Here is a 23892-nt window from a genome sequence, read left to right on the forward strand (position 1 = left end):
TACAGAGAGGGTTCCCCTAGGCTGATCTCGAACTCCTGGGCTTAAGTGATCCCCCCACATCAGGCTCCTGAGTAGCTGGGACTATATGCGTACACCACCATGCCCAGCCATTACTAAAATTTCACAAACACACTTGCTCAGTCAAAGTAAAAGTGATGGTAATGATTTATCAACCAAGGAAAATACCTGAGACATTTATCTTAGATTTGATTCCAGTTTAACTTCAAATTCTGAGATACTCATTAATAAGTTTAATTATAGCAGGTAGCATTTACTGATTCTTTACTGAGCACCAGACATTGTTCTAAACTATGTAAACTAGTTAAGCCTCATACCGACCCTTATTTCCATTTTACATATGAGAAAACTGAGGCACAGAGAGGTGGTCTAACCTGTTCAAGATCACAAAGGTCGTAAGCGTGGAGTCAGGATTTAAATCCAGGATGGACCCTTGCATGTAGCAACTTAACCACTACACTCTGTTGCTCCTCTCCAGAAAATGCCTAATACACATGGGTCTAAAGAATGCAGCTGGCTTCCAGGGGAGGGCATTGACCTCTCTGGTTGAATTTCCCTGGATGCTAGCCAAGAGTGCTGTCTATATACTTAAGAATGAGGCCTGGAACTTGAGTCTCCATCCATTTCCCCTGGATCTAGGCTCTTCAATAGCACTAATTCTTCTGTTTGGAGGGTCCCAAGTTCCCAGACTAGCCCCAAATTATGGTCGGTTAAAAGCTGTTCCTTCCAAGCCATCTAACTCTTTCCTGCATGTTACTCTGGTTTCTGTCAATCAACACATGGAACATTATGCTTCCTAAGGAACTGATTGTCACGGGAGATGCAATATATGCTTTTCATTGCCAGTCTGTGGCTAAACAAAATCAACAGACTGATCGAGAGCCAATCATATCGAAAGGATACTCAAACCATTATTAGAACCAGTGGTCACGGAGAATGAAATAAACAAGTATCAGTTTTCCTTATCTGGGAAGTGGAAGTGATAATACCCATCTTTATGAGTTATTGTGTAGACTAGAGCCAAGATATGGAAAGGACCTAATCCAGTGTCTGGCATTCAAGTAATGGCTGTAATTATTGTAACACAGAACATGCCTCTCTTTTAGAGAACTGGTAATTGGACAATGACTTTTCATTGAGTGACTGGAAAAGCTGTTAATCACAAAGACAGGTCTACATTCACGAAACAAGACAGAGTAAGAGCTGCTACTTGCCCATTGGGTCACACATTTTCCATCTCCCATTACAATAAGCCTTTTCTACACTGTAGAGTGTTGTTTTAATTATTTATAAAAATGACTCCATCACATTCTTTTCTCCAACTGTGCTTGACACAAATAACTGGAGACCCATGTATGGAAAGGGCAACACCCTGATGGTAATCATGTGCTGAGACCACCTCTGCACACTGACCAAAGGCAGGGCACATCAGCAGTCTACTCACCAGAAAGGAAAAATAATGAGACGACTGATGAAAAATATGGCAGAGAAGATGAAAAACAGGGTGTTACAGGTCTGTGTCCATCCAGCATAAGAAAACATCTTAGCAGACTGTGAACAAAGAAACAAACTGCAGATAAAGTGACAGTAGCATACATTTTTAAAGTTAAATTTATAAATGAAATGATATGAGGTCTGGGATTTGCTTCAAAACAATCTGGGTGGAAGGTAGGGGGTACAGGTGGGGCAATAGATTAAACAAGACTGGCCATATTGATAACTGGTAAAGCTGATGGGTCCATTATATGATTCCCTTTATCTTGTCATATGTTTGACATTTCCATAATATAATTTTTAAAAAATATATCAAAATACCTGTAATACTACTCGTGTCTTCCAAAAATACTTTAAGTTAGCATAATCAATTTAGCATGCACTTCATGTGGGCATTTATTTAGTATCTCCATGTAACTGGGAGGAGAGCTGGATTGAACAAAGGCTGGGACAGGTGGGAAATCCGGGGTTGGGCTGGGAATGCTGCAATCAAGGAGGCTACTTCAAGGCAGATGAGGGAAGAGGCAAAGTTGGGAGGCAGCTCTCAGGGCCCTGAACTCGTTGAAATAAAGTTTCGAGCATTTGATCTTTCCTAATTCTTTTATGCTAGTCTATACTGCTCATATTATCTGTGTTGAATAGAAAGAGCTGCAGAAAGGGTTGGTGAGTGTGGTAGAAGACAGTTTATTGATAAGCGCTTTCTAGTGCATTATCTAGCAGTGTCCAAGGCTGAATATGGAAGTTTCTGGTGGGAACAGGGAGTGGGAGTCCGGAAGCAGGAGGTGGGAGGAGTTGCTGGGGCACAGATCATTCTTCCAGGGAATGTGGCTTAGACTTGGGCAGTTTCAGAACCAACTTCACCCCAGAGGCTCAAGGTCCCTCCAGAACAAGAGAGGCAACACATTTACATTCCAGGAAGGGTTCACATGGCATCTTTCATATTTTGCCAAACTACCAAGGGGTGAGAATATGCCCTGACTGTGGGGTTGGCAGAGGGCCCCCAGGGAACAGCTTCAGTTGCTGACATAGAGATGCTGGTGTGCCTGGTGGGTGGGAGACGGGTGTGGGGAGAAAGGTCCAAATTCAGAGTGCCTGTAACAGAGTGGGAAGCTGGTGGAAGGATCAGAGGCTAACTGGATGGGAGGCGAGGGATGTGCACAGGCATGGGAAAGGATCCCTGTGAGTCCATTTGTGAGGGCAAAGTAGCACACTTTTGGGCAAAACATACACAGAACATATTCTGGATTGTGTAATGATGAAATGATAGACAGCAGCCCCTTTGCTTGCTAAGTATCAATCAGGATATTAGGTCCTGGATCCAAACTTGACCATGTGGAAACGTAGAGGATCAGGAAGATGCATGAAGAAGGCAAAAAAGGTCACTTACGAGTGAGAATGGTAGATGTGAAGGCTGTTTTTCCTCCAAAAGAAAGAGTTAAGAAATGACCCCAGTGTCTTGAGAAATATGAAAGATGAATAGGCACCATCTCAAGGAAGCCAGGGGCAAAAGTTCTGCTGTGTCTGGGTTCAATTAGAACTTGATTGAGAAAACAAACCCTAAAATACACTATTCGAGTAAGCGGTGGGCTGTGCACCCTGGGAGAACATCACAAATAGGCCCCTGCCACCACTTAATATTTTGTCTACCACCAGTTGATGAGAGGTACCAGCCTTGCTCATTGAACCTCATGTCAGATCATGACTTGTGAATGAATCGAGAATGATTCGCAATCATTAGCAACATGAAGCTATTCTTAAAGTTTGCCGACGAGGGAACCTCTAAGATTGGACAGTTCATTTTTCTTTCTCTTTTTCTTTTTTTTTTTAACCTAAGGACCTCAGAACGTTTTCAGATAATAATGAGCTAAACTTCATCACATACCCCAAGGAACAGATAAGACTTCTCATGTTACAGCTGGGGCTAGAAAACAAAACAATAAGTGATTTGTCCAAGTCACTTAGGGAATCATGTCACATAAATGAAAGGGTGGTGAGGGTGGCAGGGCAACCCCATGTTTATTCCCAGGGTGAACATCTAACTCCCTTTAATAACACAATGAAGCTGTTTTCACATTGGACACACACCAAAGGCAATTGAATATAAGGGTTTAGAAGCAACAAAGTAGTATAAAATTCTTAAGTCAGGGCCAATGTGGTCTTAATTTTCTGTCAGGATTACCAAGATATGATCAGAGAAGGAGGTAATTACATCAGCAAGGGCTGCATCCAGAGAGCGCCATGGAGAAAAAATGGTACAGTCCTTCCCTGCTAAGCCATTTGTTGCCCTAAAGTACATATAATAATCTTGACCTTTAGAATGGGATTTACATGTCTAATTATGATTACATACAGGGTAGAAAAAAATTCTGTACACAGGGGATATTTTAACAGTGGCCAGTTGCTTTGAAATGGCTGCAAATGACTTCTGGTGACTTCTATAACAGGATGTGGTAAATTACAGTCCAGCCTATGGGCTAAAGCCGATCAGCTCTTAAGAATGGTTTTCACATTTTTAAAAAGGTATTAAAAAAGCAAAAAACAAAGAAGAATATGTAACAGAGATCATATGCGGCCCACAAAACTAAATTTACTATCTGGCCCTTTGCCAAGAAGTTTGCTAAACCCCAACCTAGAAGAATAAGATTCTACTAAATTTAATTTCTTCCATATCAACCTATATTCAATTGTTAGCCCTTCAAGAAGTAACCCCAAATGTGAAATGATTAGCATCATTTCCCATGGATTCATTATAAATGAGTACATTTAAATAAATAACTCAGCAGTTCTGGGAACTGTTGCTCTAAATACAGCAGGAGATCTGGCAGAGAAGGGGACCATTCCATCACTGACTGGGGTCAACAGGAATCAAAACAGAACAGAAACAGGTTCGGAAAACAATCCCAATGTGACTTTGTTTCTTCTATTTTGTGTGGGGTGAGATTAGGAAGACTCTTATTTCAATGTTGGCTCCTTCAGAAAACATCCTAAGCCCTCTTCCTCCCTTAGAAAATGCGGGCCTTAAAAAAAAATCATCTTACACTCCTTAAAGCAAGGGATTGGGCTGGGGGAGGGGAGGGTGGGGCAGCGTGAACATTCAATGAGTATTCAAGCATTGCCCTAAGTGAATAGATGGTGCCACCCAAATCTGGGAATCCTCAATGTCATAAATCCAAGTTTTCCTTTTAGAAGATTAGAGTTCATTCCTTCTTCAAATATCCCATCTTACTCCCTGAGTGAGCATGTGCATGCACCTTTCAGGAGTGGAATCACACACATTAACATCTCTCTAGTACCATGGAAAAGGATTGAAAGTTAAAACTAAGAGGTTTCTTTTCCGTAATCTTGGAGGATCTGGGAATCTAGAGATATTCTCAGACTTCGGGTGTTTTCCAGACAGAGAGCCCTGCTAAATCGCTCACAGTTACTTCTGTGAGCAGTTACAGAAACCCAGGACGTGGTATTGTCATTAGGTTTTTAATGGCAAATGCTTACCTCCAGCCAAATGTCAGCCACATCATGTACAATCATCACGAGGGTCCCACTGCGAATATAATTAGCACACCAAGAGAAGCTCATCAGACTAATAGCAGCCAGGTGGTGGATGATATGAGCTAGAAAATCCTATAAGGTGAGGGAAAATGGAAACCATTAAGCAAATGCATTTATTTCCCAATCACTGGAAGAGATAATAATAATAATAATAAGATCAATAACTTACATCTGCACGTTTTGAAATTTATAAAATGCTTTTACTTTATTCTTAAACATAATCCTTGTGAGAGAGCTAAGACAAGTATTATTCTTGTTGATGGAAGTCAGTTAACTTTGAGATACCATCCCACACTGGATATATGTATACACACACACTGCCCCCCAACACACAATAAATGCATATACACACAAGCATATTCCTGTGTACACCTAGTTATTGTTTATCCCCTGCCTATTCCCCAAAAAGAAAAAAAGATTGATATAATAAATCTACACAACCATTAAATAAGTCAGTGCATATGAAATAAGACAATCTAGCTTGAGGAAAGCTACTGTCACTAAGTATAATAAAGACTTAAAGGTTTTCTGCAAAGAAAAATATACAAATGGCCAATTCACACATGAAAGCATGCTCAGTCATTAGCCATCAGGAGAATACAAACCAAAACCACAATGAGATATACTTCACACCCACTAGGATGGCTATAATAAAAAAGTTGAACAATAACAAGTGTTGGCAAGGATGTGGAGAAACTGGAACTCTAATACAGTGCTGGTAGGAATGCAAAATGGTATAGCTGCTTTGTTAAACAGTCTGACAGTTTCTCAAAAGATTAGACATAGAATTACCATATGGCCCAGCAATTCCAGTCTTAGGTGGAATGAAAACATATGCTCATGCAAAAACTTGTATATGAATATCCACAGCATTACTATGAATGCTGAATTACTATGAATGTATGAATATCCATAGCCAAATGGAGGAAACAAGCCAAATGTCCATCAACTGATAAGAGGATGAATAAAATGCATCCATCTGTGCAATGGACTACTACTTAGCAATAAAAAGTAATGATGTACTGATACATGCCATAACATGGATGAACCTGGAAAACATTACACTAAGTGAAACAAGGCAAACACAAAAGACAAGGTATTATATAATTCCATTTATATAAAATATCCAGAAGAGGCACATCTATAGAGACAAAGGAGATTTGTGGTTGCTAGGGGCTGGGGAGGTTGAGAGAAATGGGGCGTGACTGCTAAATGGTATAGGGTTTCTTCTTGGGATGATGCAAATGTTCTAAAATTGACTGTGATGATGATTGCACAACTCTGAATATATTTTAAAAACCACTGAATGTATACTTTAAATGGTTTAATTGTGTTATATGTGGATATCTCAATAAAGGTGTTTAAAAAACTTAAAGATTTCAGCTTCCTCATAGCCAAAGTAAATACAATACCAATAATAGCTCAATTTATTGAGCACTTGCTGTATAGCAGCAAGTGTCTTTTTTTTTTTTTTTTTTTGAGATGAAGTCTCATTCTGTCACCAGACTGGAGTGCAGTGGTGCGATCTTGGCTCACTGCAACTTCCACCTCTCAGGTTGAAGTGATTCTCCTGCCTCAGCCTCCCAAGTAGCTGGGACTACAGGCATGTGCCACCACACCCAGCTAATTTTTGTATTTTCAGAAGAGACAGGATTTCACCACGTTGGCCAGGATGGTCTCAATGTCTTGACCTCATGATCCACCTACCTCAGCCTCCCAAAGTGCTGGGATCACAGGCGTGAACCTCTGCACCCAGCCTCAGGAAGTATTTTATACAGATTAAACTGTTTAATTCGTACAACAACCAGAGGAGATAGGAGCTATTTTTAGCTCCATTTTATAGATGAGGAAATCAAGCTTAGAGAGTTTAACCAACTAACTCAGACGTTGGTGTGTGGTGAAGCCAGGAATTCAAACCCAGGAGACCTGACTCCAGGGCCTGTGCTTTAGCCACCTCCCAATAGCTTTATGTTTCTGAAGATACATCTTTATAAGACACATAACATATATTTATATTTAATTTTTAAGAAGGTGTTCAATGCACCTGTAAATAATAAAAGGGAAGTCAACTACAGCAAAATCAAAGGTGGATGAAATACATGATCAACCTACCTGTATATAAAGACTTTCTAAAAAATGATTATTTTCAATTCTATCGCTTGAGAAAATGACTCAATCAATTAAATTTTGATGTATTCCTAGCCTAAAGTTAGTATAGTTAATCTACAGCTATTATTGAGTTATATGGAAATGGAGATTATTTCTATCAGATATTTTCACAGTACGTTCTTATACTTAGATTTCTCATGTCTTAAGACGTCTGGTTGACTGCAGTGTGTCCCTTATAATGTCCACCATCACTCAACACAAACATTTAATCAAGCTGAACTGGTTTATCCAATATTAAATGTCATTGTACTTATCATACAAATTCTGCTACAAACCACCCTTTTAATTACGATGTAGTTTATGAGGTATATGCCAAGAGAATTTATCATTTGATCTGAATTGCTTACATATATGACAAAATCTTATGAGTGCATTCAGGATTTAACACAGTTTGCTGGATTAGTAATTAGGAATCTGTAACAACCAAACCACTCCTAAAATACCTCACTTTGTGACCTCGGAAGTGGCATTTAGCATGCCTGTCACGGAGTTTCCCTGCAAATAAAGCAAAGCTAATAATGCCCGAAGCAAGGTTTCCTCATAAATATATTTGATGAATTAAGGGGAAAATTTTTTCAATGTCTTTGAAAACATCAAAAAGTTGTATATAAGGTGGTTTTGCAATCAACTAAAAGATGTGGTTGCAGAATTAATACTACTAACATATTTCTTCTTTGCACTGATGGACATTAAATTCCCAAACCAAAAGAAACAGATGCATAAAGGAGATGTTTTTTTCTTATTGAACAGAGGTGGAGCTTCAAAGTTAAAGTTTTTTATAATGTTTCACAACAAATGCTTAACAAGGCACCAAAGCATGAGTATAATTAGCAATAGTCTATGTACTATAAAGCATACAAAAGCAATGAACTGGACCCAAATACACAGGAAAATACAACTTAAAGATTAGAATTTGGGGCAGGGAGATGGGAATTTTTGAAGAAACTGATAAAGAAGCTTTGTAAATAAGACACTTACCTTTCTCTTGACATCAAAGCCAAGTCTAAATAACAGAGACCAGTAAAAACTCATTTCTAAAATGTAGTACCAGTACTGGGATAGCAGCAGGGGCTGAGAAAAAGAAGATCATTCATTACTTTAAATGCCGTCATAGAAGCAACTCATTTTGATGCACTAACACCTACTTTTATACCTATTTATATGCCACCAGATTCCATAAAATAACATAGATTTATATTTCAATTTATATTTCAACAAAGGAATTAAAGATAATATTTCAAGGCATTTTATTTCTAAAAGGGTAGATGAGTATTCCAAAACCAAGTTGAATGTTTTGTTTAAAAAATTAAATACAACTGCCACAGGTGTAAGTGCCTTCAGTTTATTCAGAGTTAAGTTTAAATTTTTTAAAAAATTAAAAATCTTTACTTAGGAACAATGGGAAATCTTTTCTGCTGGTCCCATAATTTACTTTGATTAATGTTTCTTGAATATTATTCAAAATCTGATGTCTTAATCTCTTTTCTGGTGACAGGCTGGTGGTTAGAATTAGCCCATTCTAAAATGGGACAGTAACAAAATATGCATAATTGTTTAAGAACTCTAAAAATATCTTCTGAATAAAATAATAAACTTTTGATAGCTAAAATTTTCTTAACAATTTTATAATGGGAGTGGTGGTGTTTATTTTAGCTAAGTTGAGACATTATATGACTTGGTGTACCCAGTGAATGTTGCCTTCTGGTATCTAAGCCCTTGTGCAGTCTCCTCCAACACTGACTATGGACTTGATCCTGGTCTTTGGCCAAGGAGACATAAGCAAATGTGATGCATGCAGAGACTTTATAAGTACCACATAAGAAAGCTGAGCCATCCTGCTGAAGGGGCCACAAAGAAGAGAATCAAGGTGCTGACTGCCAACGCTATGAATGATGTCACCATAGACTCGAGCCATTCCCTAGCCAGCCTCCCAAATGTCTGAAAATGCATGAATGAACTCAGTTGAAACCACATGGAGTATAAACACTGCCTAGCTGAGCCTAGCCTAAATTGACAACCAAATCAAGAGAAAATAAATAGTTGTTGTTTGAAGGCACTAAGTTTTGGGGATGGTTTGTTATGTACCAACAGATAACTGATACACCTGAGAAGATATGAATAATTTGGAGACAGAAGATGATAGGCCTGGGGTTTGGTCTAGATAATTCTTAGGTCCCTTATTGTCTAATTTTATTTAATTCTTTAATGCTGAGCCTAACATATAACTAATTTTTTGGTCAACTCATCATCCCTGATAAGGCCATAAAAAAATGAGACAGAGTTTCTGCTTTCTTCTATGACAGGACTGTGTGAGACTAATCCTCCTATTAAGAACAACTTAAAAATCTGCATAAAAGACAAGAAAGAATATCTGTTTGAAGACACCAGAGAGCAAGTAGGGCATCGAGAACCTGTGGAGTCAAGATCCTAAAGAGAAGAAAAATGCATGACAGTGAACCCTTTATTTCAAGTGAACCCTATTTCTCAAGCAGCACTCTAAGCCCTAAGAATAAATTCAAAGAAGACCATCTTATACATATCATAAATTCTGCATATGCCAATTTATGAGCAGTATGGAGCCCAGAGACTAAGAAACACCAGAAGTTAAGCAGTAGTGGCTGCAATATCAGAGTACTAGGAAGCAAACTAGTATTCAGGTTGACTAAGGAAAAGGAGTCATGGTAAGCACTGTTATCTTTTATTTGAAATCACTGAAGAAGAATATCCTAGAATATGGGTAAGTTGGGAATAGACTTGCCTTCACAAAGACTGAAGTCTACCTTGAATCAGCTCAATCAAGGATTAAAGGTGATCTGCCCCTATTCTAACACCTAACAGAAGTGAAAGTAAGTCCTCTGTAAAGGAATATAATATCATCCTGACCATTTATACTTCTTTTGTATACAATGCCTGTCATTTAATCAAAAGCTATCAAGTGTAAGGAGACAGGAGCAAGAGAGAAAACAGATCCACAGGTGGTCAAGAGATGAGACTTATCAGACTTTGACTTTAAAATAACTTCAAAAATAGCTTAAAAGAGAAAATTTCAGTAGAGAACTGGGATCCACTAAAAAATAAAATAAAAATTTGAGAACCAAAAAATACAATAACTGAAATTAAGAACTCAAAAGATGTGTTTAATAGTAGACTAGACATGGCTTAAGAAAAGCACCAGTGAACTGGACAACAGGAAAGTAGAAAATATCCAGAATAGTGAAGTGTCTGACATTTTACCCCAGTTGCAAGCTAACAAGTTAGTTTGTCACAAGTTCCATGAATGCTGTTAGAAGATAGTAGACACTTTGGTAGACAGCAGGTAGCTTATGACTCACAGTAATAGCAGAAGCTAGAGTATCAGTATTTGGGCCAATCCTTCCATCCCCAATCCCCGTAAGGCTAAAGGTCAGATGATAACTGCACACATCGTGGATTGTGTTACAAGAGAGGAACCCTGAGCTAGAAAACCTGACCTTTTATAATAGACAATAACTTGCCTACTCTTTACTCCAGAGGGAGACATTATCTCTATCTCCTGTGGCTGTTTGCTATACAAACTTCCTTGAAAAGATCATCTAAAACAAAAAGCAGTCAGTGCTTGAATTCACAGGGCATGCAAGATACTTGTGTAGAATTGTCTCTCAACAGACTAAAGCACAGAGAGGCAAGAGAATGGAGAATATTTTTTAAAGCAAAAGAGACATATGGGGCCTAGGATAAAGGTCTAGCATACTAGCACATTTATAACTGGAATTTCAGAGGAGTCTGGAGAGAGAATGGAACAGAAGCAATGGCTAAGAATTTTCCAAAACTGACTGAAGACATCAAGTCACAGATTCAAGATGTTCTACAGACATTAAGCAGGATAATTTCAAAGATAAGCACATTTATGTATATCACAATAAAACTGAAAGACAAGACAAAATATTAAAATTGACCAAAAAGAGAAAAAAGATATTATGTTCAGAGAAGCAAAACTAAAAGTGACAGCTGAATTCTTATAGAACTGATGAGATCTAGAAGACAATGAAATAAGATCATTAAAAGTGAAGGAAAATAACTGCTAATCCAGAATTCTATACCCAGCAAAAATATCCTTTTAAAAATCAAAGGCAATATAACATTTTTCTGACAAACAAAATCTGGCATACCCACCATTAAAAAAAAATAGCAAAGGTACTCCTTCAGCCAGGAGGATAATAATCCCAGATGGAAACATGGAAATACAGGAAGCAAGGAATAGCACAAAAAGGGTAACTTGACAGATTTACAAAACAATAATAGCAATGACTTGTAAGGTTTTAAATATTTGAAGGAGGAGGGTATATGGTGTATTCTAATTACCTTTCAGTGAGTGGAAAGAGGTAAGAACACCGATTTGCATCAGACTGTAATAAGTCAAGGACATATACAGTAATGTCTAAGATAATTACTAGAAGAACCAAGGCATGTGTAACTGAAAAGTCAATATAAGGGATGAAAAAGAATAGTATTTTTTTAATTACTTGCCTGTCCCATAGAAAAGCAAGAAGGGAGTACAAAAAAAAAAAAAAGCATCAGATGGTACAAGTAAAAAATAAATAGTAAGACACTAGATTTAAACCCAAATATGTAATTACATTAACTGTAAACAAACTAAAGGAATGAGACAAATGAGGGTCAATAAGGATGAGGAAGCTCAAGTAGAAAAAGTGCCAGGGATGACATAGTAGTGAACAAAGAGTAGCAGGGGACCAAGACCTAACTAAGGAGATAATTTGAGGGAACTCAGTGTTGAAGTAAGAGGAGAAATATGTTAGGGGGGACTTACCTGTTTGGGATAGCCATTCCAAACCTCCCATAGGTCATATAGCCAAGGTTTCTGAAAGAAGAAGAAAAAAGAAGAACCAACAGATGAGAAATAAATTTGTCAGTGTCAAAGGCCAATTTTGGCAGAAAACCTAAGCTCTTCCTTATGTCATTTATAGCAGGCAAAGATGCACAGGAAGTCACCCTTTGCCATATTCTTTTGCTTCTATTGCATGCATTTCTCCCTCTGTAGAGTATTTCTTACATATTCCTATTTAACACCTCTGTGAAATTCACTACTAGTGAATCTAAGATAAGTAAATAGTGCTGTCTCATAGAGGAAATTGTTTCAAACAAGTAACTGTATGAACCAAATTATTTCTAAACCAATTATGTTATTGCTTCTGTAACAATAAAAAAAACTTGAGATATCTGTAGCAATATTTGAGACAAATCTTGAATCTTGAGAGAAATCGCTAAAACTCGTTATCTTATTGAAAGTACTATACCCTAAAGGAATTCACAGACAAGAATTTCAAAAATTAAAGACAAATTCCAATAAAAAATATAAAAAGATAACTTACATCATAAAGAAATGCAATTCCAGCAACAGTGATCACTAAGTAAAATGCAAATCTCCAGCTGCCAAAAGAAAGAAAAATCTTTACTCCCTTGTAAAGGTAACTGAGATTTGAGGAGAAAATGATTAGGTATGGCAGAGTTTACAAAGAACACACATTCTGGAGTCAGACAAATCAAAGTTTCTCTCCTGGCTCTGCCCTACTTATTAAATGGCTACAACCTTAGGTAAATCATTTAACCTCAGAAAGCCTGACTTTCTTATCTGTAAAATGAAAATGACAACACTACCTCAAAATGTGAAAAGAACTGAAAATCTGTGATAACAGGTCTAGCATAAAGTAAGCAACAATAAATGGTAGCCATTATTCTTATTATAATGGCTAGCCCCGTTCCAGGCACACAATAAACAGTGGATTTATATTAGTATTATCAAGAAGGAAACTAATTAGTCTAATTATTTCTCTTATCACCATTTAATTCCCAGTTAAAAGTTTTTATGTGGCCAGACTTTACTCTTTTCTCCTAAAAGCAGGGTTTTGAAAGAAAAGATTTTCCTCATGTATGGAGAAAGACCTGTAGACTAAGAGACTGGAAAGACACATCAAACAATTGTAATGAATGGATCTTATTGAGATCCTGATTCAAATCAAGAAACTGTAAAGAAAATTATGAGACAATCAGGGAAATGTAAACACTGAATATTTGCTATTATTAAGTAAAAATCTTTTATTAAATAAAAAATCATAAGATACTGATATTGCAATTATGCTGAAAATAAAGAGTTCTTATCTTTTTGAGATACATGCTAAAATACTTACAAATGAAGTAACAGTGTCTGATATTTGCTTCCACACCAATCTGCGGTGGGGGAGAGGTGTAGTGGGGATAGAGAGGACATAGGATTGGCTTTGAGTTGATCAACTAAAGCTGGTGATGGGTAATAACACACTGAATTCATAATGCAGTCTTTCTACTTTAATATATGCTTGCAATGTTCCAAATAAAAAGTTTTTTAAAATTATGTCTATTTTATCTAACGATTGCTGGAGAAATAATAATATTAAAATAATATGTTTTATTATCTTTGTGTAAGGTCTTACAGTGCTTTCCTTGACACACCTGTAAGATAGGTAGGACATAGGAACATAGATATATAACCATTTTGTAAATGTAAAATCAGACTCAGAAAAATGAGGCCATCTCCCCAGCTCATGTAGCTAACAAGGAGGAAAGCTGCAACTTGAAGTGCAGGTCTTTGGACTCTGCATCGAGGAGTGTTTCCTAAACATTATCATTTCCCCGAAGCTAGACGATAGTCTTTCTTCATGGCTTGTTTTGATAGGAGAAAAAAGTAGGGTTCAATACTCAAAAAGTTGAACCATAGAAATATCCAAAAGACATTTTACAAAATGAAAGCTGAGACTTTACTGCACTCATTTTATTTGCTGAGAACATTTCCTTGGCTCCCTGGATTATCTTGTCCAAACAAAATCTACAAAATATAGGAGACGATAAGGCCAGCCAACCCACAAATGAAGCCAAAAGTGTGGGTGCTCTCCTTGTGTTTATTTCCCAAGCATTTATTGATTTCTCAACTCCGTCAGCCATGGGGCTAAGCACACATGTGCTATCACATTTTTCTTTTTATAAGAGTATGAAGCCGATGCTATAATTAGCCCCTTCCTACAGACTGCTGCTAACAGTCAGTTTCCTAAAGGAAATTGAACCTAAGAGAGATCACAAAACTTGCCCGAGTTTGGGGAGTAATACTCAGATCCATGAGTACAGCCAAGTCTCACATGTTTCTGGACATATCCTACTCAGAGAAGCCCTAAACCAGGGATTCTCAAAGTGTGTGCCAGGGAACCCTGAAGTCAGAATATTTTCATAATAATACTAATACATTATTTGCTTTTCTTCTTCTCATTCTCTCACAAGCGAGGTCATGTGACATGTGATCACAGTATTGCTCTGAATGAAATTGCACTGATGAAATGTGCACTTGTGTAGTCTCCTGTTTTATAAATATCTCAGTTTTAACTTCGAATACAGTAAATATCAATAGGTATAACACACACAAATGTTCTTTGGGATTTTCAAGAGTTTTTAAGAGACCAAGGGGTCCTGACACCAAAAAGTTTGAGAATTGCTGCACTTCACTGAAAAGATGAATAATAATGTCCTTTGTCAATGCCATTTCACTAGTTTTAAATGAACCTAAGAGAGTAAAACTTTTATTATTTTCCAGGAAAGAATGAGATAAACATAAACATGGGAGGGGAGAAAACCCACTGAAAAACTATTCAGAAACAAATTGGTTGGGCAACGATGGTGATAGTGAAAGGAGAGACTGCATGGTGCAACCAGGGAGGAATGGGCAGAGTGGTGAGAGGCACTATTGGGGCTAGACAGGAGGCCCGTGGTGGGGACGCTGCATAGAGTGGACTGTGGACTGGACGGGTCAGACGAGGGTGAGGGCACATCCACCTAGCCAGGGAGAGCCCTTTCTCCCTCACTGAGGAGTTCTCCTACCTGGATACCTAAGAACTTGGAGGTCCTTCTTATTGCTAGGTGGAAATGTGTATTTTAAAATGAAAAAGTGGTCAGCTAATGTGGAATTTGATTTTTTTTTTTTTTAAAAAAGGACCCGTTATGTATTAAAATCCTGAATGCTGTGGAATAGGGCACAAGGGTCACCATGAATGAAAGTAACCAAGGAACCAATACACTGAACTCAAGGTGTCTGGGGGCTCATCCATCTGGACGTTACACAGGAATTTTTGCCTGTTGGAAAATAATCTTAGGAGCTGGTGTTAAGGAATAAGTGCCTGGAGATTTTCAAAAGTCTTGAGTTTAGGTACCTCACGCTATGATTTCTGTAGCACATCCCACAGCTGATTTTTAAAAAGCAGAGTCCCTGTACAATTAAACAGTGTGGCACTAGGTTTAGTCTGTTTATCTAGTACATAAAAACTTTTAACTTAGAATAAGCATGTGACATTGCTAAAGAATAAAATAAAGCTTAAATTTTATTCATGGGCCCACTTACTGTGTCCTGAATATATTGCATAATTTCCTGCTTTGTGTCTTTGCCTTACTTGAAAATGCTGCCTCAAACCCTGCTTTCTTTTTTTATGGCAATCTGACCCATTCTTCAAGGTCCAACCTATGTCTTCCCTTCTCTAGAAAGCCTTTCTTTAACCTCTCCAGCCATGCTGATGCCATCACCTCTAAATTCCCACAACACATCTAAATATGATGTTGTATCTGCTGGTGTACACTCCCATGTGCCACTGGGGTGGCGTGACAATAGATGTTACGGTTTTGTGTGTGATAATCTGGCCTCCCTAATTTGCTGTTTAAGGCCAGAAACCATGACTCACACGTTACTCCTCTCTTAAAATCTAGAATGCCACAAAATCTAGGACAGTGCTATGCACAGAAAATATACTAACCTTTATCTCTGTACTGCCTGACTGATTGATAAGGGTAACTCAAAATTCCCTTCTCCAGCCTGAACTCTGGAAGAATTTTAGTAGGCTTACTGACATGGCCAGATACCCACATATTACTCAATTTAATGATCCTCTGCTTGCTGGGAGGTAAGTATTAGGTGCCAGGGGCAGTATGATAGAACAAGAAATAGTATCAGAATAGGAGTCAGAAGATCTGAATGCAACAGCCATTGAAACACCTAAGAGACCCTTAAACTAGATGGATGTGCAGTTTCTCATTGAAACAGGGTGGCCCCACCTTCCCCGACTGTGTCATATCATTGGCAGAAGGATCAAACAATTATTACTATTATTATTAGTATTATTCTGAGACGGAGTCTCGCTCTGTCGACCAGGCTGGAGTGCAGTGGTGTGATCTTGGCTCACTGCAAGCTCCGCCCCCCGGGTTCACGCCATTCTCCTGCCTCAGCCTCCTCCCAAGTAGCTGGGACTACAGGCGCCTGCCACCATGCCCAGCTAATTTTTTGTGGTTTTAGTAGAGATAGGCTTTCAGCGTGGTCTCGATCTCCTGACCTCGTGATCTGCCTGCCTTGGCCTCCCAAAGTGTTGGGATTACAGGCATAAGCCACCGCTCCTGGATGGATCAAACAATTATAACCTGTAAGGCACTATAATGTATTTTAAAAAATGCCAGAGAACTTTATTAAAATATGATTCAGCTCAGAGGTGGAGAATTAGTCTCTGTTTGGGGTCTTTATTTAAGAATCATCTGTTAGCAAGAATGAATGATTGAGAGCAAGAAAAAGGATGATACAATGTAAGATCAGCTCCATTTTGTACTGTTTTGTGCTGATGGTTAGAGAGGTATACTTCTGCCAAGCTGACCTCAGCAGCAACTATATATTATATTTACCAAACTTTCAAGACCTAAAAACCAGACAGATGTTGGTTAGAAAACAAACAAGGTCATACACCACAAGCTGCTATGAGAAAGGCAATGGAAGCCTGTGGTGAGAAGTGTTTGGAGACATCCTGAAGAATGGGTCTCTCTCTTTAAACATTACCCAGTTTCACAACTGGATTATCTGATAGGGAACATATAGATGGATTAAAGGAAGTTATTAAAGTTTAGTCTTCTACAGCCTCTGCTTATTTGGGAGTCTTACATCAGCTCCCTTATTCATTTCACCTTTAAAACAAAAATATCTCGTGGAAGTCACTGGGCAATGTGAGGGAGGGCCTTAAGAATTAGGCAGGAAGATGGAACACTGCTGGTGCATAGAATGTGGCATTGAACACAAGCCAACTCATACACATTCGTCTGGATACAAAGAAGGGGAAACAAAGTAAGAGCAATGACCTGGTTCACCATTTTTTGCACAAGTGTCAGTTTCTGCCACAAGAGGGTGACCTAAAGTGCTATGATATCCTATAGGAGGGGGAAAAAAAAAAGCAGAACTCAAATGAGACTAAAAATAAATCCAATGCAGTCTCCCTGCCCTCAGAATGGACTCCAAGTAGGCAGCTCTGGTAAGACCCCACTTGATGCCCCAGCCCACCCTGATCCTCCTGCCAAGCCTCCTGAGAAACCAAGAGGATGGGCTGTGCACCCCACTGGAGGACTGAGGTCATGAGCCACGCCACACAGAGAGGCCTTCTCAGTGTTCTGAGAGGGAACACACGTCCTCACAGACATTCTCTGCTCTTACCATTATGATGGTTGGACCCAGGTGATAAAGTCTGATGACCTAGGGCCAACCCTGACCCTAAGAAAAGAGAAACACCAGTTAAGACATTTTTATGATTTTTTCTGTGCTTCAGGCTGAGTACATAACGTCTCCTGTTCATCTTAGAGAGTTCATAGTGTGGGAGTCTGTCTGAACCTATTCTGGTTCGGGGGGCCGGATAAATAGAGTTCAGAGCTTACTCGATTTATAAAGGAGTGGAGGAAGCAGGGAAGGGAAATGTGTGAGGAGCCTAAAACACCACATCAGTGGGTGACAGAGATGGGTCTGAACCCTCCCTCTGCTGCTCTGGCAGTATTCTCTCTGCAAGGACCACTCTGCTCCAGACAGGGCGGCAGCATTCCTAAAGCTCGGTCCATCCTCCTTACCAAGCTTCCTGGAATTTCTTCATCCTGGAAGGCCTCTCTTGATTCCGCCGACTCCTAAACCATCTTTCTACCTGGCGCTCTGTCAAGTTACACTTCTTTGCCAGTCCATAAATATCAGTCTGAAAAGGGATGAAATGAATAAATGAGTGATAAAGAACAGAGTCAGACTGGCAGGCAGACAAGAGACAGGGAGATTGAGTTACAAGAGCTTCAGTACTGGGGGTGAGAGAAATTCTGTCATGAGACCTGGAGCCAGGGAATTTACCTCTTTTGCTTATGGAATCACACACACACACACCAAAAAACAAAATGTTACTATCCTAGCTCTCTAAGTTACTGAGAAAGATCAATTCTCCATAAGTTGGCAGCAACCCATGCGTTTAAGTTGCATGTGTGAGTTCACTTGTTCAGCTAAAATGTGCTTAGGACTTCCTAGGCGCCAGGTAGAGCAGTATAGTTTAAATCAAATCCAATAAAATCCAATCTCCTCATTTTTCCTGTGAGGAACTGAAACCCCAAGAAGTTTAATGACTTGTCCAAAAACCTAAAATTAGTAGCAAAGTGTGGACAAGAACTTAGGCTAGTGCATTTTGTTATTTCACATGATCTTTCTGACAGCTCCAGAAGATAATGCAGGAAAAACTCAAACAGGTGTTAGCCATCTACTTTTACATTTAATTATATAGAGAGAGCCTATTTCAAACTAATCCAAAATAATTTCAAGAACAAAAATAACAATTGCAAAATATGATGATGATGATGATGATTGCTTCTCTTTCGGGAAGTAGAAGTTGTAGGCTATGATTTAAAATTGGAAACAATATGAATGATAGATTCTCTCAAAGGTTGACAATTCGAAGATTGACCCAAGCCAGACAAGAAACATAAATGACCAAACGGACCAGATCTGTTTCACAGTGGGATTTTAACATAGGAATGTTTTGTACTTTAAACCTATGGTAACCTTCTGCACATCCACAAAGAAATATGCTCATGAAAAATGACAGCCCTCTTGATTTTTTATTTCCCAAGTAAATATAAGAAATATTTCTGGCCCGGCATGGTGGCTCATGCCTATAATCCCAGCATTTTGGGAGGCTGAGACAGGCGGATCACCTGAGGTCAGTAGTTTGAGACCCATCTGGCCAATATGGTGAAACTCCATCTCTACTAAAAATACAAAACTTAGCTGGGCGTGATGGTGGGCTCCTGTAATCCCAGCTACTCTGGAGGCTGAGGGAGGAGAATTGCTGGAAACTTGGGGACAGAGGTTGTAGTGAACCGAGATCGTGGCGCTGTACTCCAGCCTGGGTGATGGAGCAGGACTCCATCTCAAAATAAATAAATAAATAAAATAAACATTTACATTTCCTCTTAATTCTATTTTGTGAAAAATAAAATGGCATAAAACTGACCCTCAGCTTCAATGCTGAGGAAAGAATTGGGAGCTATATGGATACAGCAGGCAGAAAAGCACATATCATGTTCCAAAAGGCCAGGTAAGACCGAGATCTGGCTGACGCTTCCAGAGAAAATGTGCAGACCCAGGATTCTGATGGGAAATCACTAGGTTTTAAAAAATGTTAATCAATCCCTCAAGGTAAATTTAAACCAATTGTGGATGAATATCGTGAGGGCCAAACAAAGCCTGCCTGTGGGCCAGATGGCTGAATACCCAAAAGTCTGTGACCAGCCGGATAGCTTCTGCTAGATTATCTTATATGTTCCCTCGCAGGAAGGAAAGAGCACTACAGTGTCAAAGCAATTGGATATGGTAGGAAGGTCAGGAAGCTGAAAACAGAAGATCCAGTTCTGCTATCTCCTAGCTATGTAGGCATAAGCACTGCACTTTGACCGCCATGGAAAATGGGATATTAAGAGAATGTTTGCTACCCATCTCAGAGGGATGATTTGAGGACCAAGGGACTGGAATATGCTAATGAAACTATTGAGTGCTGTGCCAATGCTAGAGATTTTTATAACCAAACACAGAAATGAAACCGTGGACTACGAAAGTATTCCTTTACTTTTCACATAATTTGCAAACATGAACAGACCCCCCAAAATGGAGAATACAATTCAAATTCTGTTGGTTGGTGCACAACAGGACATATTCTGGCATGCTGCTGCACTATACTCTGTGTGCTCAGACGGGAGGGGCTCTGGGCCTACCTTTACTATTTGAAGTGTTTTAGTCATTCATTCATTTGGAAGGATTTAAAGCGTCTCTATGCACTGATGCCAGGCACCATCTATGCGTGGGAGATTCAGTAGTGAGCAAAGCAAACTAAAGTCCTTGTCTTTATTCTGGAATGTTCTTAGATCTTAGAACAACCTAATTTTATTATCCCATGACTTCTATAAATAATTGCCTAATGAATTATTAATAAACATATATAGAAGACAGTAACTGTTTATGATGTGAAGCTTTTTTTTTCTATTTTGGAGTAAAGAAGAATCTAGTTGAAAGTCAGTCTTGTCAATACTGCCCTCATCCACTATGATATTATTGAGAGAGAAAACTCCTTACAAGCAAAAGTCTCTAAAAGTGTTTTCTTGAATTAATGTGTGAAACATGAAGCATTTATTGACCATCTGTAATGATCAGAAAATAGTGCAAGATGTCATGGGAACAAAAACAAGCATGATTAAGAAACAAAGTGACAACTCCCTTGAGTTAAGAAGACATGCTTAAACAGGCTCCTTTGGAAGTCAGTGCATGATAGGCACAAAGTTAATGGTACAAATAATAATAACTGACCTTTACTGAGCATCTACTATGTTCCAGGTGCTATTCTGAGCACTTTATATGTATTAACTCAATTTGATCCTCACAAGAAAGAGCCCTATGAGATAAGCCATGTAATTATGCTCAATTCACAGAGGAGGAACTGAGGCACAGGAAGTTTAATCTGTCCATTTCCACACAGAAAGCCTGTGACAGAGCCAAGCTCTAAACCCACATGGTCTGTCCTCACAATTTGTATTTTAGCCTCTATACTACCTATTGCTGTGAACATTCAGAAGTGGGTTAGAACATACAGGAAAGGCCTCTCACAGGCACAGCCTCAAGGAGAGATCGAATGGCCTAAAGGAGAAGTGCTGAATGGGGCCAAGAGACCTGGCCTCTGGACTGAAAACAGAACCCTCTGTGCCAGTGGAGGAGTCACCCTATCTCTTTGGCTCTCACATGTCTCACCTGTACAATCAATTGCACTAGAAGAGGTTTTTGCTCTAAAAGTGTTTGAATCTATGAATGATTCAAGTTAGCACACTGGAATACCTTTATTGATTATAGTAACTGGCTTGAGGTCAGTCTAACAGTGCCACGTTTCCTTTAGATCTCTTCCAGAACTTATTTGTTCTGCATCAGCATATATATATATATATCTATAGATAGATAGATAGATATCTTATAGATATATATATAATTATATATATATAGATATAGATAATTATTTTTTATTTTGCTAAGGGAAAGGGCTAGATAATAAGTTCCACTGTTACTACATGTTACCTATAGCACTATAATTGATCTGTTGGTCAGAGCTGTTGGTCTTACCCCAAACATCTGGAAGTCGTTCTTGATACGCACACGTGCATATGTAACAGACACACACCTGCATAGATACAATCATAAGAGAACTGCAATATCACAGACCAAAACTCTCACTGGAGGCTCATGTGTATAGTACTTTAGGCCATGTTATGCCCTTCTGTGCTAACCAGCCCACAGTCAATGTCATATGCACGGAAGTGTTTTGTTTTACTGGTGCAGTCTGTAGCTGCTGAAGAAGCATCCTTGGGTCTGTGTACTCAATTGTTTTAATAAAGTCAGGTGTTATCTACAAATATTACCAATGCAATATCCTACTGTTTTAGGTTTTGAATACTTTTTTTAGTGGCAATACCCTAATCTTGAATCAGTACAAAACTGTTTTTCAAACACCCAGCAACTTGTCTTATTACCTCAGCCATAATTAAGCAAAGTGTTACCTGTATGACACTGGCCAGGTTAATGTGGGAGGTATGGTGAGATGAGTTTGTTTCTGTATCTGCAATTACTATTAAGTCATGAACTCTGTTCTCCTGTATTCCATTCTATCTTCCTAAGTCCTAGTGCTTTTAAGCTATGGACATTTTACTGGCCAAATTATTGTTATTTTCATATACTATACAAATGCCGCCTCAGTTTTTTAATCTCAGAGCAATATAATTCAGGAATCTTATGTTCCTCCACCTTTTTGGTTCAATAGGGGAAGCTAACACTTCGGGGGTGATATATAACTTGTTTTTTGGAGATGGAGTCTCACTCTGTCACCAGGCTGGAGTGCGGTGGCGTGATCTCGGCTCACTGCAACCTCTGACTCCCTGGTTCAAGCTATCGTTCTGCCTCAGCCTCCCAAGTAGCTGGGATTACAGGTACTCACAACCACGCCCAGCTAATTTTTGTATTTTTAGTAGAGACAGGGTTTCACCATGTTGGCCAGCATCTTGATCTCCTGACCTCATGATCCGCCCACCTCGGCCTCCCAAAGTGCTGGGATTATAGGCGTGAGTCACTGCACCCGGTCACTTTTTTTTCCCTCTTACTTGATGCAAATGTCAAAATTCTGTCTGTATTAAACCATACTGTAATGTCAGTTGAGTTAGAATAATTACTATAAACACAGAGCCAGCCTTTAAAATATATTTTTAACATTCCAGTTACAGATAATGAACTCACTGGAGCATGGTGGAAAGGTTACTAGACTGGAAGTATGGGCCAGGTTCTAGCTTTTGATTCAGCCACTCATTAGCTTCATAACCACTCATTTCCCTTTGGCTGGGCCTTAAGTTTCCTCATCTTAATCATGAAAAAGAAAGACCACCACCCTATAAACCTTTTCAGCTATCTTTAGTTTTCCTTTGTCATATGGCCATTTTTTCTCCATAGCGGAGAAGCTTGGTAAGGATCAAATTTTCTAGATATTTTTAAATATCCTGAAAAGCTGACTAGAAGCTCTTAGCAATAGCAAGTATAGCAACTAATTGATATTATAGCACTGTTCTTCCCATTTTATACAAAGTATTACTAAAGCTAGTTGTTCCCAAACAAAGAAGGATAATAAGGGTTCCAGAAAGAGCCCTATTTTTTTTTAACACAGCTAAATAATTTCCCATTTGAAACATATAAAGGGATGCTTAGATATTATTATCACCAGTGGTAACAAAGGGATTTAGATGAATGATGTCAGTCATTTAAAGCACATGGGAATAAAAAATACATAAAGATGGCTTGTCAGACTATCCCTAGGTTACAAAAGCAGTCAAATACAGGAGCTGAGGGCAGAACAAGTTAGAGCCAGCTCTCACTTGCTATGAGCAATTCTGGACACTATATCTCATGTGAGGTGGTCAAACCTCAATGTGCTTTCATGTGCAGAGAAACCACGAGAACAAATTAGAGCAATTGTCATAGTAGAGGCAACTTAATTCAGCAAATAAAGTTCAGGACCCTCAAAAATCTATTTATCCTAGAACTGTGTTAGTATATGTACTTGATTTTTTAAATTACTGGGGATTGCTGTTTGTATTCATCATAGAGGTTGTATCACTTTTGGAGAAGTTTTGTTTCATCTGTCATTTTAACTATGGAAATATAATAAAACTGGAGTGAACACTAAACTTACTTGGACGTTTTTTTTTTAACTATTAAAAACTTTTTCTTTTTTCTTTTTCTTCATG

At 38.7% G+C, this 23892-nt stretch overlaps 1 protein-coding gene across 2 annotated transcripts in view; it reads right to left on the reverse strand.

The window, feature by feature from the left end:
• The window catches only part of CERS3 (ceramide synthase 3), a 125531-nt gene that overhangs the window by 63163 nt on the left and 38476 nt on the right, over positions 1-23892 (reverse strand). For both annotated transcript variants that reach the window (XM_011957434.1, XM_011957440.1), the window contains 6 exons: positions 18166-18284; positions 12600-12657; positions 12038-12088; positions 8209-8301; positions 5005-5133; positions 1463-1569 (listed from right to left, as the gene is read on the reverse strand). In XM_011957434.1, coding sequence (XP_011812824.1) covers positions 1463-1569; positions 5005-5133; positions 8209-8301; positions 12038-12088; positions 12600-12657; positions 18166-18284 — 557 coding nt within the window. The remainder of the gene's footprint in view (positions 1-1462; positions 1570-5004; positions 5134-8208; positions 8302-12037; positions 12089-12599; positions 12658-18165; positions 18285-23892) is intronic.

Source organism: Colobus angolensis, unplaced genomic scaffold (assembly GCF_000951035.1).
Source record: "Colobus angolensis palliatus isolate OR3802 unplaced genomic scaffold, Cang.pa_1.0 Scaffold112, whole genome shotgun sequence".
NCBI classification, from domain to species: Eukaryota; Metazoa; Chordata; class Mammalia; order Primates; family Cercopithecidae; genus Colobus; species Colobus angolensis.